At 51.7% G+C, this 11,720-nt stretch overlaps 3 protein-coding genes across 5 annotated transcripts in view; all 3 read left to right on the top strand.

Annotated features, from left to right (window-relative positions):
* SNRPA (small nuclear ribonucleoprotein polypeptide A) overlaps positions 1 to 1,482 on the top strand; it is a 10,744-nt gene extending 9,262 nt beyond the window's left edge. For both annotated transcript variants that reach the window (XM_024768181.1, XM_024768182.1), the window contains one exon: positions 1,109 to 1,482. In XM_024768181.1, coding sequence (XP_024623949.1) covers positions 1,109 to 1,268 — 160 coding nt within the window. In that variant the 3' untranslated portion in view covers positions 1,269 to 1,482. The remainder of the gene's footprint in view (positions 1 to 1,108) is intronic.
* Positions 1,483 to 1,618: 136 nt separating this feature from the next.
* MIA (MIA SH3 domain containing) lies at positions 1,619 to 5,804 on the top strand. 2 transcript variants are annotated; one of them, XM_024768184.1, is made up of 5 exons: positions 1,619 to 2,331; positions 4,223 to 4,352; positions 4,439 to 4,572; positions 5,043 to 5,153; positions 5,469 to 5,804. In XM_024768184.1, exons 1-5 carry the CDS (start codon positions 2,176 to 2,178, stop codon positions 5,490 to 5,492), a joined length of 555 nt encoding a protein of 184 aa, XP_024623952.1. In that variant the 5' UTR covers positions 1,619 to 2,175; the 3' UTR covers positions 5,493 to 5,804. The 2 variants fall into 2 exon arrangements, with proteins under 2 accessions (XP_024623952.1, XP_024623951.1); XM_024768183.1 differs by lacking the exon at positions 5,469 to 5,804 and having other exon boundaries at positions 5,043 to 5,449.
* Positions 5,805 to 6,297: 493 nt separating this feature from the next.
* Positions 6,298 to 11,720, top strand: part of RAB4B (RAB4B, member RAS oncogene family) — a 9,441-nt gene continuing 4,018 nt past the window's right edge. Inside the window, exons 1-5 of the mRNA XM_024768185.1 lie at positions 6,298 to 6,454; positions 7,585 to 7,665; positions 7,950 to 8,064; positions 9,846 to 9,908; positions 9,991 to 10,160. Of these exons, the coding sequence (XP_024623953.1) occupies positions 6,439 to 6,454; positions 7,585 to 7,665; positions 7,950 to 8,064; positions 9,846 to 9,908; positions 9,991 to 10,160 (445 nt within the window). The 5' untranslated portion in view covers positions 6,298 to 6,438. The remainder of the gene's footprint in view (positions 6,455 to 7,584; positions 7,666 to 7,949; positions 8,065 to 9,845; positions 9,909 to 9,990; positions 10,161 to 11,720) is intronic.

The raw sequence follows: 11,720 nt of genomic DNA, 5'->3' as shown, positions 1-11,720 counted from the left end.
TCCCCCCCCCCCCCATTTTTTTTTTTAATTGGAGTATAATTGCTTTACAATGTTGTGTTAGTTTCTGCTGTACAGTGAAGTGAATCAGCTATATGTGTATATATATCCCATCCCTCTTGGACCTCCCTCCGCCGCGCCACCCCACCCATCTGGGTCATCACAGAGCACCGAGCTGAGCTCCCTGTGCTATACATACACAGCAGGTTCCCACTAGCTATCCATTTTACACATGGTAGTGTGTTCATGTCAAACCTAATCTCCAATTCATCCCACCCTCCCCTGGCACCCCTGTGTTCACATGTCTGTTCTCTATGTCTGCATTTCTCTTCCTGCCCTGCAGATAGGTTCACCTATACCGTTTTCATCTGTACCTGTTTCTAACTGTATATCCTACAGAAATTCTAACACGAGGGCCCAGGGGCTGTGGGTAGGGCATTCTTCAGTGTGGCAGGGAGCCAGAGGCAGCCTGGGAGAAGGGAGAGGTCAAGTGCAGGTGCTCGCGACTGCACGCCACGTGGCAGCTAGAGGGAACAGGAAGAGCAGCGTGTGTGGTTCCTTATGCTAATGCCGAGGGGCAATTTTGAGAAGCTGAATAAAACGGGAAAAGAATGCCATGCATTCATATACCATGTCCACAGAACAATGCATATTTTCTAAGGATACTCATGGAGAAAGGGATAACCAGTAAACATGAGGATGGTTGCCTAATGGGGAAGGAAGTAAGGAATGAGAAGAGGGAAATGAAAGAAACAGCAGACCATGAAAGTCGGGATGGTGGTAATTTCCGGAGTGGTTGATTCCTTAGATTGGGAGAGGACGTGGAGGGTGGGGAGGAGGCAGTGTTCTTTGTCTTGACGGAGGTTATGGTTGCACAGGTGTTCATATTAACAGTTTTATTTAAATGGTATGTTTCCTTTGTGCACTTTTTTATATTAGAGTTTATCAACTTAGCGTCATACACGTTTGGGGCTGGATAATTCTTTGTTATTGGGGCTGTCCTCTGCATTGTGGGATGTTTAGCAACATTCCTGGCCCCTACCCCCAGGATGCCAGAAAGTTGGGGGGAGGTGCTGAGTCTGGATTCCTGAGGTCTCTGACCATCTCTCAGGTTCCCTGGCTTCAAGGAGGTCCGGCTGGTCCCAGGGCGGCACGACATCGCCTTCGTGGAGTTTGACAATGAGGTGCAGGCAGGGGCCGCACGCGACGCCCTGCAGGGTTTCAAGATCACCCAGAACAATGCCATGAAGATCTCCTTTGCCAAGAAGTAGCACCCTTTCCCCATGTCTCTGTCCCCTGTTCTGGGGCCACCCCCTCCCCCTCTTGGCTCAGCCCCCTGAAGGTAAGTCCCCCTCGGGGGCCTTCTTGGAGCCGTGTGTGAGTGAATGGTCGCCACACAGCATTGTACCCAGAGTCTGTCCCCAGACATTGCACCTGGCGCTGTTAGGCTGGAATTAAAGTGTTTTTTTTGAGGTTTGTTTTTTTCACAACCGTTTGTTGTTTTTATTTTCTTGTCCTGTGTGTTTCCCTTCCCTGCACATCAGATTATTCTGAGCGTTTGGGCCTCTCAGCACGTTGGGGATTGCAACCTTGGGAAAACCCAGAATAGTGTAGCAACATTGTCCAAACTAAAGTCACTTTTACCACTTTGGTAGATTTTTATTTTGTCTCAATCAGCGTTCAGGGCAGGAAATTAAAACCCATGCTGCCAGATACAGTTGGGCAAGTTCTGTACTGTGCAAGGATGCCACTTTTAATGGCACACCATTCACTTCGTAGACTTGTATGTTGATTCCAGTAATTTTCTAACGTGATAGATTGTTAAGAAAGAGGTTTTTCTTCATCTTTTTCTAGACAAAAATGCCTTCTGTCATAGCAAGAGTCCCACAGAAACCATTCTAGGTACTTCAGGAAGAAAGGGAAGGGAATTGGGTATTCATGAAATCGTCGGGAGGATGTTAGTGGTGGCAGTCTGGGTTGGAGACATTTGAATTTAAGTTTGCAGCCCTCGATTGAGCTGCAGTCTCTAGAGTTCAGGAAGATGTCAATGCTGCTGTTGGGAGTCCCTAAACTTCACACTTGGGAAGCTCCTGATCAGATGCTGGTACCAGGAGCGTGGCCGGTTCACACACAGCTGCTCCCCCTGCTGGCCAGGTGCCAGCCAGGAGCTTCGGGCAGATGGCCGAACCAGTCTTCCCTCCAGTGCCCCAACTGCAGGGGAGGCTAGGAAATGTGGTTCCTGGCTGGACAGTCACGTACCCAGCTGACGCTATGGATAAGAAGGAGAAATTGAATGGGGGACCTTTCTTCGCAGTCTGTCATACACCTGACCTGGTAATTTTTAAATCGACTGAAGTATATTATATGTATATATGTATATATATAGCTTAAAACCTTTTCTCACACCATGTAGATGGGAAAGTGTGATCACTTGCCAGAGTAGAAAATTAACCACAAAAATAAATACAATAAGACATAGCGCTAAATTCTCCCTGGATATTTTTGTCCTGTCAAGGCTCTGAGCCCCAGCCTCCTCCTGCTGCACTCCTTCCATTAAAGAGGAACATCAGTGTTTGAAGCATTTGAACATCAGGGTTTGTGGCACCAGAGGCACACTTTCACCTTGTAGGATCTGAAAGATGAAAAGGGGAAGGTGATTGCCATCTTCACTAAATGGCACAGTGCAGATGGCTCGTGGGAACCCGGGGTCTGTGGTCCGTGGATCCTGGTTTCTACTGTCGGCCTGCTGGGGGGGCTCCCTGGCTGTTTCTTCCATGGGCAGTTGATGTCTGCACTCTGAGCTTCATTTTCTTCCTGTGCAAAGAGGACTCTTTCTGTGATGCACCGCCCGTCCCCCTCTCCCCCCACCACCGCTACCCCACCGGGCACGTAGCAAGCACTGAATAAATGCAGCAAATCACTTGCTGAGTACCTGTTACACACTAAGTACTGTTCTTGGCACAGGTTGTGTGGTGGCAAATGAAATAGACAAGCTAATTTCGAATGCTGGGTTCTGATAGAAACAACTGACATAATGGGGTGATGTGTCGGTGGAGCTGGGGAGCAGTAACAGGTGATCAAGGGGAGCCCCTCTGAGTAGGTGATATTTGAGTAGAGCTGTTTGATGCTCTCATGGTACTTGGTGCTGGGTGTTGGGTATGTGGAGATGGCTTAGGCCCAGTCTTTGCCCCTGATGAATTCTTCCCCACCCCAAGCCTGTGTATGTCCATCTGCTTCCCCTAAAACTAAAGTTCAGACTTGCTTGCTGACCAGGGGTGAGAATACCTGAGGAAAGAGGTGGGTCTTCAGGCATGTAGATCTCTGTTTGAAGCACAGTTTTAGAAATGAGACTTGAGTTCAAATCCTCTGCCACTTTCTCATTCTGACCCTGGGCAACTGACTGAGCTCCAAGATCAGTAGTGATGGGTGTGGGCCTGGAGCCAGATCTAGCCCCTCCACTTCCCAACTCTAACCTTGGACAAGTTCTTTAAGGCTCTGTGCTTCCATTTCTACGTAAAATGGGGTTATGATCACTCCTCTTAAAGGTGGTGCAGAGTATACATTTGAGTTAATAAAAATACGCATTGTAAGTGCTCTATAAGTAACTACTAGTTTTTATTATTTCTATTTCAGATGAGAAAGGTGAGGCTCTGGGAGGAGGAATAGCTTAGCCCAGGTCACCCACTCAGGAAGTGGCTTATGAGGATAAATAGTGATCGTGGTAGGGCATCGCCTAGCTTAAGGTCCAACATATAATATTCACTCCATACTTGGGAGCTGGGGCTATTCCTGGCAATCAAAGGGCTGCCTTGTTCTGCTGCCCCTCAGCACAGGAAATTCCAAGGTGGTTTTTCCATACTGGCTTCTCTGGTTCTGTCCCTGTGGGGGAGAGCAGAGGGGCCCAGGTCCCCAAGCCAGCTCATAAAAGATGGAATTGAATATCAACTTGCCTGTCTTAACCCCGTCTCTGTTGAGGGGGTGGCTGTTACTTGGAGTGGCCTGGGCTGCCTTGAGCCTATCTGGGTGTTTCCTTGTGCTGGCAGCCCTCACCCTGTCCTTGAAATGGTTCTGGCTGGGTAGCAGACTATAGGTGGTGTGGGTGAAATTTGGGACTGGTTTAAGGCGGGGACAAGACCCAGAACACAGGCTTCCTTGTGCTGCTGGAGAGGGAGGGCAGGAGGGAACTGAGACCCCGTTCCTCCCTTAGGCACTCTCTTGCTTACAGTCCACGATGGCTTGGTCCTCGGTGTTCCTTGGTGTTGTCTTGCTGTCTGCCTTCCCAGGTCCTAGTGTCGGGGGCCACCCGATGCCCAAGCTGGCTGACTGGAAGCTGTGTGCTGACGAGGAATGCAGCCGTAAGAGTTGGGGGTTGGGGGCGTTGGGGGCTTGGATTGCTAGCCTGTGGGGAGGGTGCTGTTACTCCCTTCTGTTCCTTCCCCAGACCCCATCTCCATGGCCGTGGCCCTTCAGGACTACGTGGCCCCCGACTGCCGTTTCCTGACCATACGCCAGGGCCAAGTCGTGTATGTCTTCTCCAAGCTGAAGGGCCGAGGGCGGCTCTTCTGGGGAGGCAGCGTGAGTCTTGGGAGAACAGAGGAGGCAAGGGTAGGGTGGCTGGGGTGGGCGTGCACCCTGATTTTTCACCTGAAGGGAAAATCTGAGGGAGTGAGCTGAAATATAGTTTTGGAGGAGAGGCTATTGTGGTCTACTTTACTTTGTTTAGCAATTATTAGGGCACCTACTATGGTGGGTACAATAAAGAACGACCCCTTTTATTCTAATGGAGGGAGACAAGGAGGTAGGTGCCACCCCATCAAAAATATCAGCAAGTATGTGCTGCTTTGAGAATTAATATAAAGTGACCGGGTGACTAATTCACATGGGGTGGTCAGGGAGGACCTTCAAGCATGTGACTTTAAGCTGGGATTGGAATGACAAGGATGGAGCAAGCCAAGTCGAGATCAGGGAGAAGAGAGTGCAAAGATCTTCAGCAGGAGTGAGCTTGCCATCTTCCCAGACCCCGGCTTTTAACTCCTCTTCCCCAGGTTCAGGGAGATTACTATGGAGACGTAGCTGCTCGCCTGGGCTATTTCCCCAGTAGCATTGTACGCGAAGACCAGACCCTGAAGCCTGGCAAAACTGATGTGAAGACAGATGTGAGTGTCTTGGGGGCTGGCAGGGACTTGGAGGGAGGGCCCTTGGGCAAAGATGCTCCTACCCTTGGCTCCCTGGCATCCTAGCTGTATGCGCTGGAGCAAATCCCCTGCCTTTTCTTACCTGAAAAATGAGGAGTGATTTCTAAGTCCTAGTCCGATTGAGAGGTGCAAAGGGTAGAGGGCTCTAGGCTAATTTGCATAGCACTTGTGCAGCCAAACCTGGCGTCTGTGGCTGCAGCATTTGCTAAAACCACTAGATCCTTTGTGGTGTGACCGGTAGTTTTCTCCCCACTGTTTCCCCTTTCTCTTTTTCAGAAATGGGATTTCTACTGCCAATGAGCTCAGTCTACCGCTGTCTCTGCTGTTGTTTCTCACTGACTTTATGCAAATACATCAGCCAAGTGCAAACTATGGGTGTCGGTGGTCTTTGTGGTGGGTCTCTAGAGAGGAAGTGTTTCCCCAGGCTTCTGAATCTAGCCAATCAACCCACTGACTGTGGTGACGTCAGTGGTTGCTAGGCAGAATTTCATGGACTAAACGCTCTTTGCTCCAAGCTGGGTACCAGAGGTGGGCTCGTAAGCTTACATATTACAAACAGATGAGAAGATGAAACAACTAAACAGCCAAACTGGGGGATTATAGTGTCTTCTCTAGACTAATAAGAGAACTATTGAACTATTGGGAATGAGCCAGTTGAACCATGAGGAAGACATAAAACACAGAGCAGAGGTTTTCTAGGATTTCTTGGAAGATTATCCGCAAAGGGAGGTAGGAGGTTAATCTGTGCGTATCATGCGTACCATCCCAGTTTTCATCCTCCTTGCCTTAGAGATCAGTACGCCTCAGCTCTGGATCGGCTCCTACCCCCGCTCCCTTCTTTGCATTCGTGTCCCCGCCCCCAAGTCCGCTTCTACCCAATCCGGAATCTCGACTCTGCCCACGGACTCCTGACCAAATCCGTTTCTCTGCTCGGCGAAGCGTCTCTGGCACCGCCAATCGCTCGCGTTGGTCCCGCCCCTTTAGGCCCTGCCCCTCTCTCCCCACCAGTCTGCGCTTTTGTCCCGCCCCCTGCCTGCAGAGTCCGCCAATCCTTGTCTTGGAAAGCGTGGCCTGGTGTCCCGCAGCATTAGCGGGTCGCGCCGGAGGGGGGTGGAGGCGGAAGTGGCGGCGCCGGCCCGGGGAGTAGGAAGAAGCCGGGGCTGCAGCCCGAGTGGAGCGGCTGCCAGCCGAGGAGCAGGCGCGGCCGTGTCGCCATATTGCGGCCCTAAGCGGCCGCGACCGAGTCATGGCTGAGACCTACGGTGAGGGTGGTGGGCGGAAGCTGGGGTCTGGGGTCTGGGCCCAGAAAGGATGCGGCCTGTGGGTATGGGGCGGGGCTTTATATATCAGGGGGCGGGGTCAGCTATTATGGGGCAGGGCCTAGTTGATGCTGGGAGGGGCTTAGTGGGTCTGAGGCTGAGCTTAATCAGTTTGGGCGGAGCCTGAGGGTCTGGTGTCTGGGCGAAATAGATCTGGGGCGGGATTTGAGGGAAACAGTCCTGATGGATCATGGTTAGGTCTTGAGGGAAAGGGTGAGCCTTAACGTGTCTGGGCGGAGCCTGAGTGGATGGGGCGGGGCTGATTGTGTGAATGGCAGGGATCAACCTTAATGGGCTGGGGGGACCCTGAAGGGATGCTCTGGGCCCTGGGATTACTCTGGGAGAGGTCTGGAATGCGGTTGGGGGTGAGTTGTCCTTTAGGCGGTGGGGCTAATGGCAAGGGGTGGGGTTTAAGCTTGAGAATAAGGGTAGGGCCTTGGGCTGAGGGAGGGATGGAGGGACTGAGAATTGGAAAATCTGGATGGATGGATAGATAGGAAGTAGGAGAACAGGATGCGGTAAAAGGAGCACTGGTTTAGGGGTCAGAGGGAGCTGCATTCATTCAACAAACAGAGAAAAGCAGAGGGAACTATGCAAAGACCCTGAGGTAGGAACCAGCTTGTCATCTTCAGGGAGTAGACTAAAGGCCAGAGGCTGGAGTGGAGTGAATGAATCAGAAAGTGGTAGGAGCTGAGTTGTGGGGGCCAAGGGCAAGATTGTAGTCCTTGATAAAATGGTGAATCCCAGCTCTACCTGGCAGTGCGATCTTGGACAAGTCAGTTAACCTTTCTGGCCTCAGTTTCCTCATCTGGAAAATGGGGATAATTATTAGTATATCTCCCTCACAGAGTTTTCCTGAGGGTTGAGTTGTTGATGTAAGTAAAGACCTTTAGAACTGTGCCTGCTATGTGGTAAGCACTATATAAGAATTATCCGTTACAGTTGTTACCCACTGTTCTGTATCTGTCTGTGTCTGTTCTCTCCCCATAATTGTGATGTTCTTTGGATTCCATCTTTTCATGTCTATCTTTCTCTCTGCATGGGTTTCCTTGAATTTGGCTCCATCTGCTCAGACTTCCTCTTCAAATTCCTGGTGATTGGCAGTGCAGGAACGGGCAAATCATGTCTCCTTCATCAGTTCATTGAGAATAAGTGTGAGTTTCTGACAGTGGTCCTGGGAGCACTAAACTGTGGGCATGGCCATGGTGTGGGCAAGTAGGCAGCTGCCGGAGTGGGCAGGGGCAGGGCTGGCCAGAGGTACAACTCCAGTGCTGGCTGCCTGGTCCTTACCTTGGTATATGCTCTTTGCTATACCTTTGCCTCCTTGAGCCTCAGTCACCTCAGCAATGAGAATGGGTTTGTACCGGCTGAGGAGGCCTTGGAGGACAGGGAATCCTCTGAGCCCCCGCACTGCCTCTTCTCCCCCTCCCACTCCCAGTCAAACAGGACTCCAACCACACAATCGGCGTGGAGTTTGGATCTCGGGTGGTCAACGTGGGTGGGAAGACCGTGAAGCTACAGATTTGGGACACAGCCGGCCAGGAGCGGTTTCGGTAGGTGGGCTGGGCCCCCATGGAGAGAAGGTAGGGGAGAGGGGAGGAGAGAGGAGGGATAGAGGTGTGCAGAGTTACCTGGAAATATAATGACAGGAGCAAGGAGACGCTGAGAGGGCAGGCAAGGTAGAGGGAGAGAGAGAGAAAGAGACTGTGATGAGCAGGTCCATGTAGTCAAAGAAAGAAGGCGTCTTGGAGAGAGGACGGCAGAGACAATGAGAAAAAGAGATTGAGAAGGAAGCATAATGAAGAGTGAGAGGGCCAGGGAGGGACGGCAGACCCTAGCGAGACGAGACTCTGTGGGATAGACCCATGTGGCTGGAGGGACGGAGACTTTTCCCCAGGGAGAAACGAGGCCTGGAGACAAGGAGATGTTTGGGGTGGGGCGAGGGGTAGAGAATGACAGAGAATGACTAAAACAGAAAAGGAAACTTGAAAGAGAGATACAAACACTCAGAAAGGGAGAGAGAAAGAGAGACAGACTGAGAGAGAGGAGAAAGAGAAGGGAGATAAGGAGACTCAAAGAGAAACAGAGGTGAGAGACAGGGAGAGTGGGACAGGGGTGGCCAGAGAAATGGAGAAATGGATGTTTTGTGGGGAGAGGGAAATGTGTAGGACTCAGCACACAGTATGTCTTCAGGACATCTGCAGAAAAGGTGACAGACACATGGAAACCCTGAGTCTGAGAAACAGACAGCAGGGAGAGAGAAGCAAGGGAATCCAGTCCATGGGGAAGCGTGGTTCCTGGGCAGCACTGAGTAGCTGCTGAGTTAATATTTGCGTGTGAGTTCTCTGCTTGAGGTGTACAGAGGTAGAGACTGAGAGGGTGGAGGGGGGATAGGTGTACGACGTGCACCGGGCTGGCAGTAAGTGCTCCATAAATGCTTGCAGCATGATTGCATGAGTTCCAGAGGGACCCAGCCTGTTCCAGGGAGAAGCAGACAGTCGGCCACTCTGGAAAGGGGACCTCCCCCAACCAGAGCAGGAGAGGGCCAAGCGGTTGTAGTTGTGTAGTGCTTGGCTAGGACTGGGTGAAAGGGGGATGACAGAAAATGTTGAATGAATGGGAAAGGGTGAGGATGACAGAGCCAGAGCAACAGAGATGGAGAGAAATAGAGAATTAAAGATACACATGCACACAAGAGACAGAAAGGCACAGACCAATGAAGAGATGCAGAAAGACAGGGACACAGAGAGAGTCAAAGGTAGGAAGAGGGAATTCCCTGGCCGTCCAGTTGTTAGGACTCAGTGCTTTCACTGCCGGGGCCCCAGGTTCAATCCCTGGTCAGGGAACTAAGATCCCACAGGCCAAATGGCACGGCCAAAAAGTTGTTGTTTTTTTTTTTTTGTGGTACGCGGGCCTCTCACTGTTGTGGCCTCTCCCGCTGCGGAGCACAGGCTCCGGACGCGCAGGCTCAGCGGCCACGGCTCACGGGCCCAGCCGCTCTGCAGCATGTGGGATCTTCCCAGACCGGGGCACGAACCTGTGTCCCCTGCATCGGCAGGCGGACTCTCAACCACTGTGCCACCAGGGAAGCAGAAAAAGTTTTAAGAAATGAAAAAAAGGTAGGGAGACTGAGGCGGAGGCAGGCAGCTAAGTGTGATAGAGATTGAGGGAAACAGAGAGACCGCAAGTGGGAGAAACTAGACCACGGCCAGGTTTAGGGGGATGGGCCAGGAGTGAAGGGGGGCCTCCGAACCACCAGTCTCTCTCCGCAGAGGGGGGCAGTCCTGGGGCACACCCCAGCCTCGGGGGTGACTGGGTCCCCCTGGCCCCACAGGTCGGTGACACGGAGTTACTACCGAGGGGCGGCTGGAGCCCTGCTGGTGTATGACATCACCAGGTGGGTGCACGGAGTGGGGCGGGGTGGGGCCTGGGCTGCCCCCAACCCGCGTCCGCCTCCCTCCTGGCTCCCTTCTCCACAGCCGGGAGACCTACAACTCGCTGGCTGCCTGGCTGACGGATGCCCGCACGCTGGCCAGCCCCAATATCGTGGTCATCCTCTGTGGCAACAAGAAGGACCTGGACCTGGAGCGTGAGGTCACTTTCCTGGAGGCCTCCCGCTTTGCCCAGGAGAACGGTGAGGGCTGGGCGGGGGCGCTATACAGTGGGGGCCCATGGGCCTGCTGGCTCTCTGTAGCTTTGCCCAGCAGGGGAATGTGGAGATTTAGAGGTCTGGGTTCAAATCTGGGTGTTGCCACATTGCGAGCTGTGTGACCACTCTGGTCCTCAGTTTCCTCATCTGGAAAGCTGGGATCACGGCGTTTCTGCTTCACATAGTGCATGACGGGTAAGGGATGTGGTCCATGGGGACTTCTCAGCACTGCCTGGATGGATGGGTGCTTGACTCACGGTGGCTGCTAAGAAGGTTTTGACCACTGTGGGGAGGCAGCACAGGGTATTGGTATAAGGTGCAGACTGCAAACTCTGATGGCCCTAGGGGACAGGTACATTTTGTGAGCAAAGGAGAGGGCACAGGGTAGACCCCAGGTTAGCAGGCACTGGCATTAGGGGAGTAGACGAGACTGACAGCCACATCGAAAGGTATGCAAGGATACTATCATCAAAAAGACTACAAATAACAAATGTTGGCAAGGATGTGGAGAAAAGGGAACCCTCCTACACTGTTGGTGGGAATGTAAATTGGTGCAGCCACTATGGAGAACAGTATGGAGGTTTCTCAAAAAACTAAAATTGAACTACCATGTGACCCAGCAATCCCACTTCTGAGTATAGATCTGAAAAAAACAAAAACACTAATTTGAAAAGGTACACGTACCCCAATGTTCATAGCAGCATTATTTACAATTGCCAAGATATGGAAGCAACCTAAGTGTCCATCAACAGAGGAATGGATAAACAAGATGTGGTATATATATATACAATGGAATACTAGTCAGCTGTAAAAAAGAATGAAATAATGCCATTTGCAGCAACATAGATGGACTTGGAGGGCATTATGCTAGGTGAAATAAGACAGAGAAAGACAAATACTGTTTGGTATCACTTATATATGGAATCTAAAAAATAAAACAAACTAGTGAATATAACAACAACAAAAGGTAAGCAGGTCTAAACTCATGTGAAAACATCATGTTGGCCAAAATCCGCCGGCCTAGGGTCTGTCCATGTTCCTTCAGTTTGTAACCTGCAGGTTTAGAGGATTTGCCATCAGAAAGATGTGGATTTGAATCCTGGCTCTTACTTACTGTGAGATGGCTGTCACATGACTGGTGGGTGGTCTGTGATGGGCCTGTGCTAGATGGTGCTGGGGACACAGTGATGAAGACAGCCCTGGACCCAGCTGTCATGGCCTCACAGTCCGGGGGGCAGGGGAGGACCATTTCCAGATAGTGACAGCCCAAAGAGGTCAGGGCTGGGAGTGGGGAGGCACAGGGGTCTGTGGGAGCCCAGAGGAGGCACCTGACTCATCCTGGGAGGTCAGGAGGACTTCCTGGAGGAGGAGATGTGAGCTGAGCTCTAAAGGAAGAGCTCGGTGGGTACCTGGGGAAGGGGGCATTCGTGGCAGAGGAACAGCACGTACGGAGGCCCAGATTGAAGGCAAAGGTGGAACATTTGAGGAATAGAACAAGAGGCAGCAGGTCAGAGTCGGAGTGGAGGATGGGGACTGACTGAGACCCTGACCTTCCGAGTG

The sequence above is a fragment of the Neophocaena asiaeorientalis genome, unplaced genomic scaffold (genome assembly GCF_003031525.2).
Source record: "Neophocaena asiaeorientalis asiaeorientalis breed wild unplaced genomic scaffold, Neophocaena_asiaeorientalis_V1.1 scaffold629, whole genome shotgun sequence".
NCBI lineage: Eukaryota > Metazoa > Chordata > Mammalia > Artiodactyla > Phocoenidae > Neophocaena > Neophocaena asiaeorientalis.
This window is presented reverse-complemented; position numbering and strand designations above follow the sequence as displayed.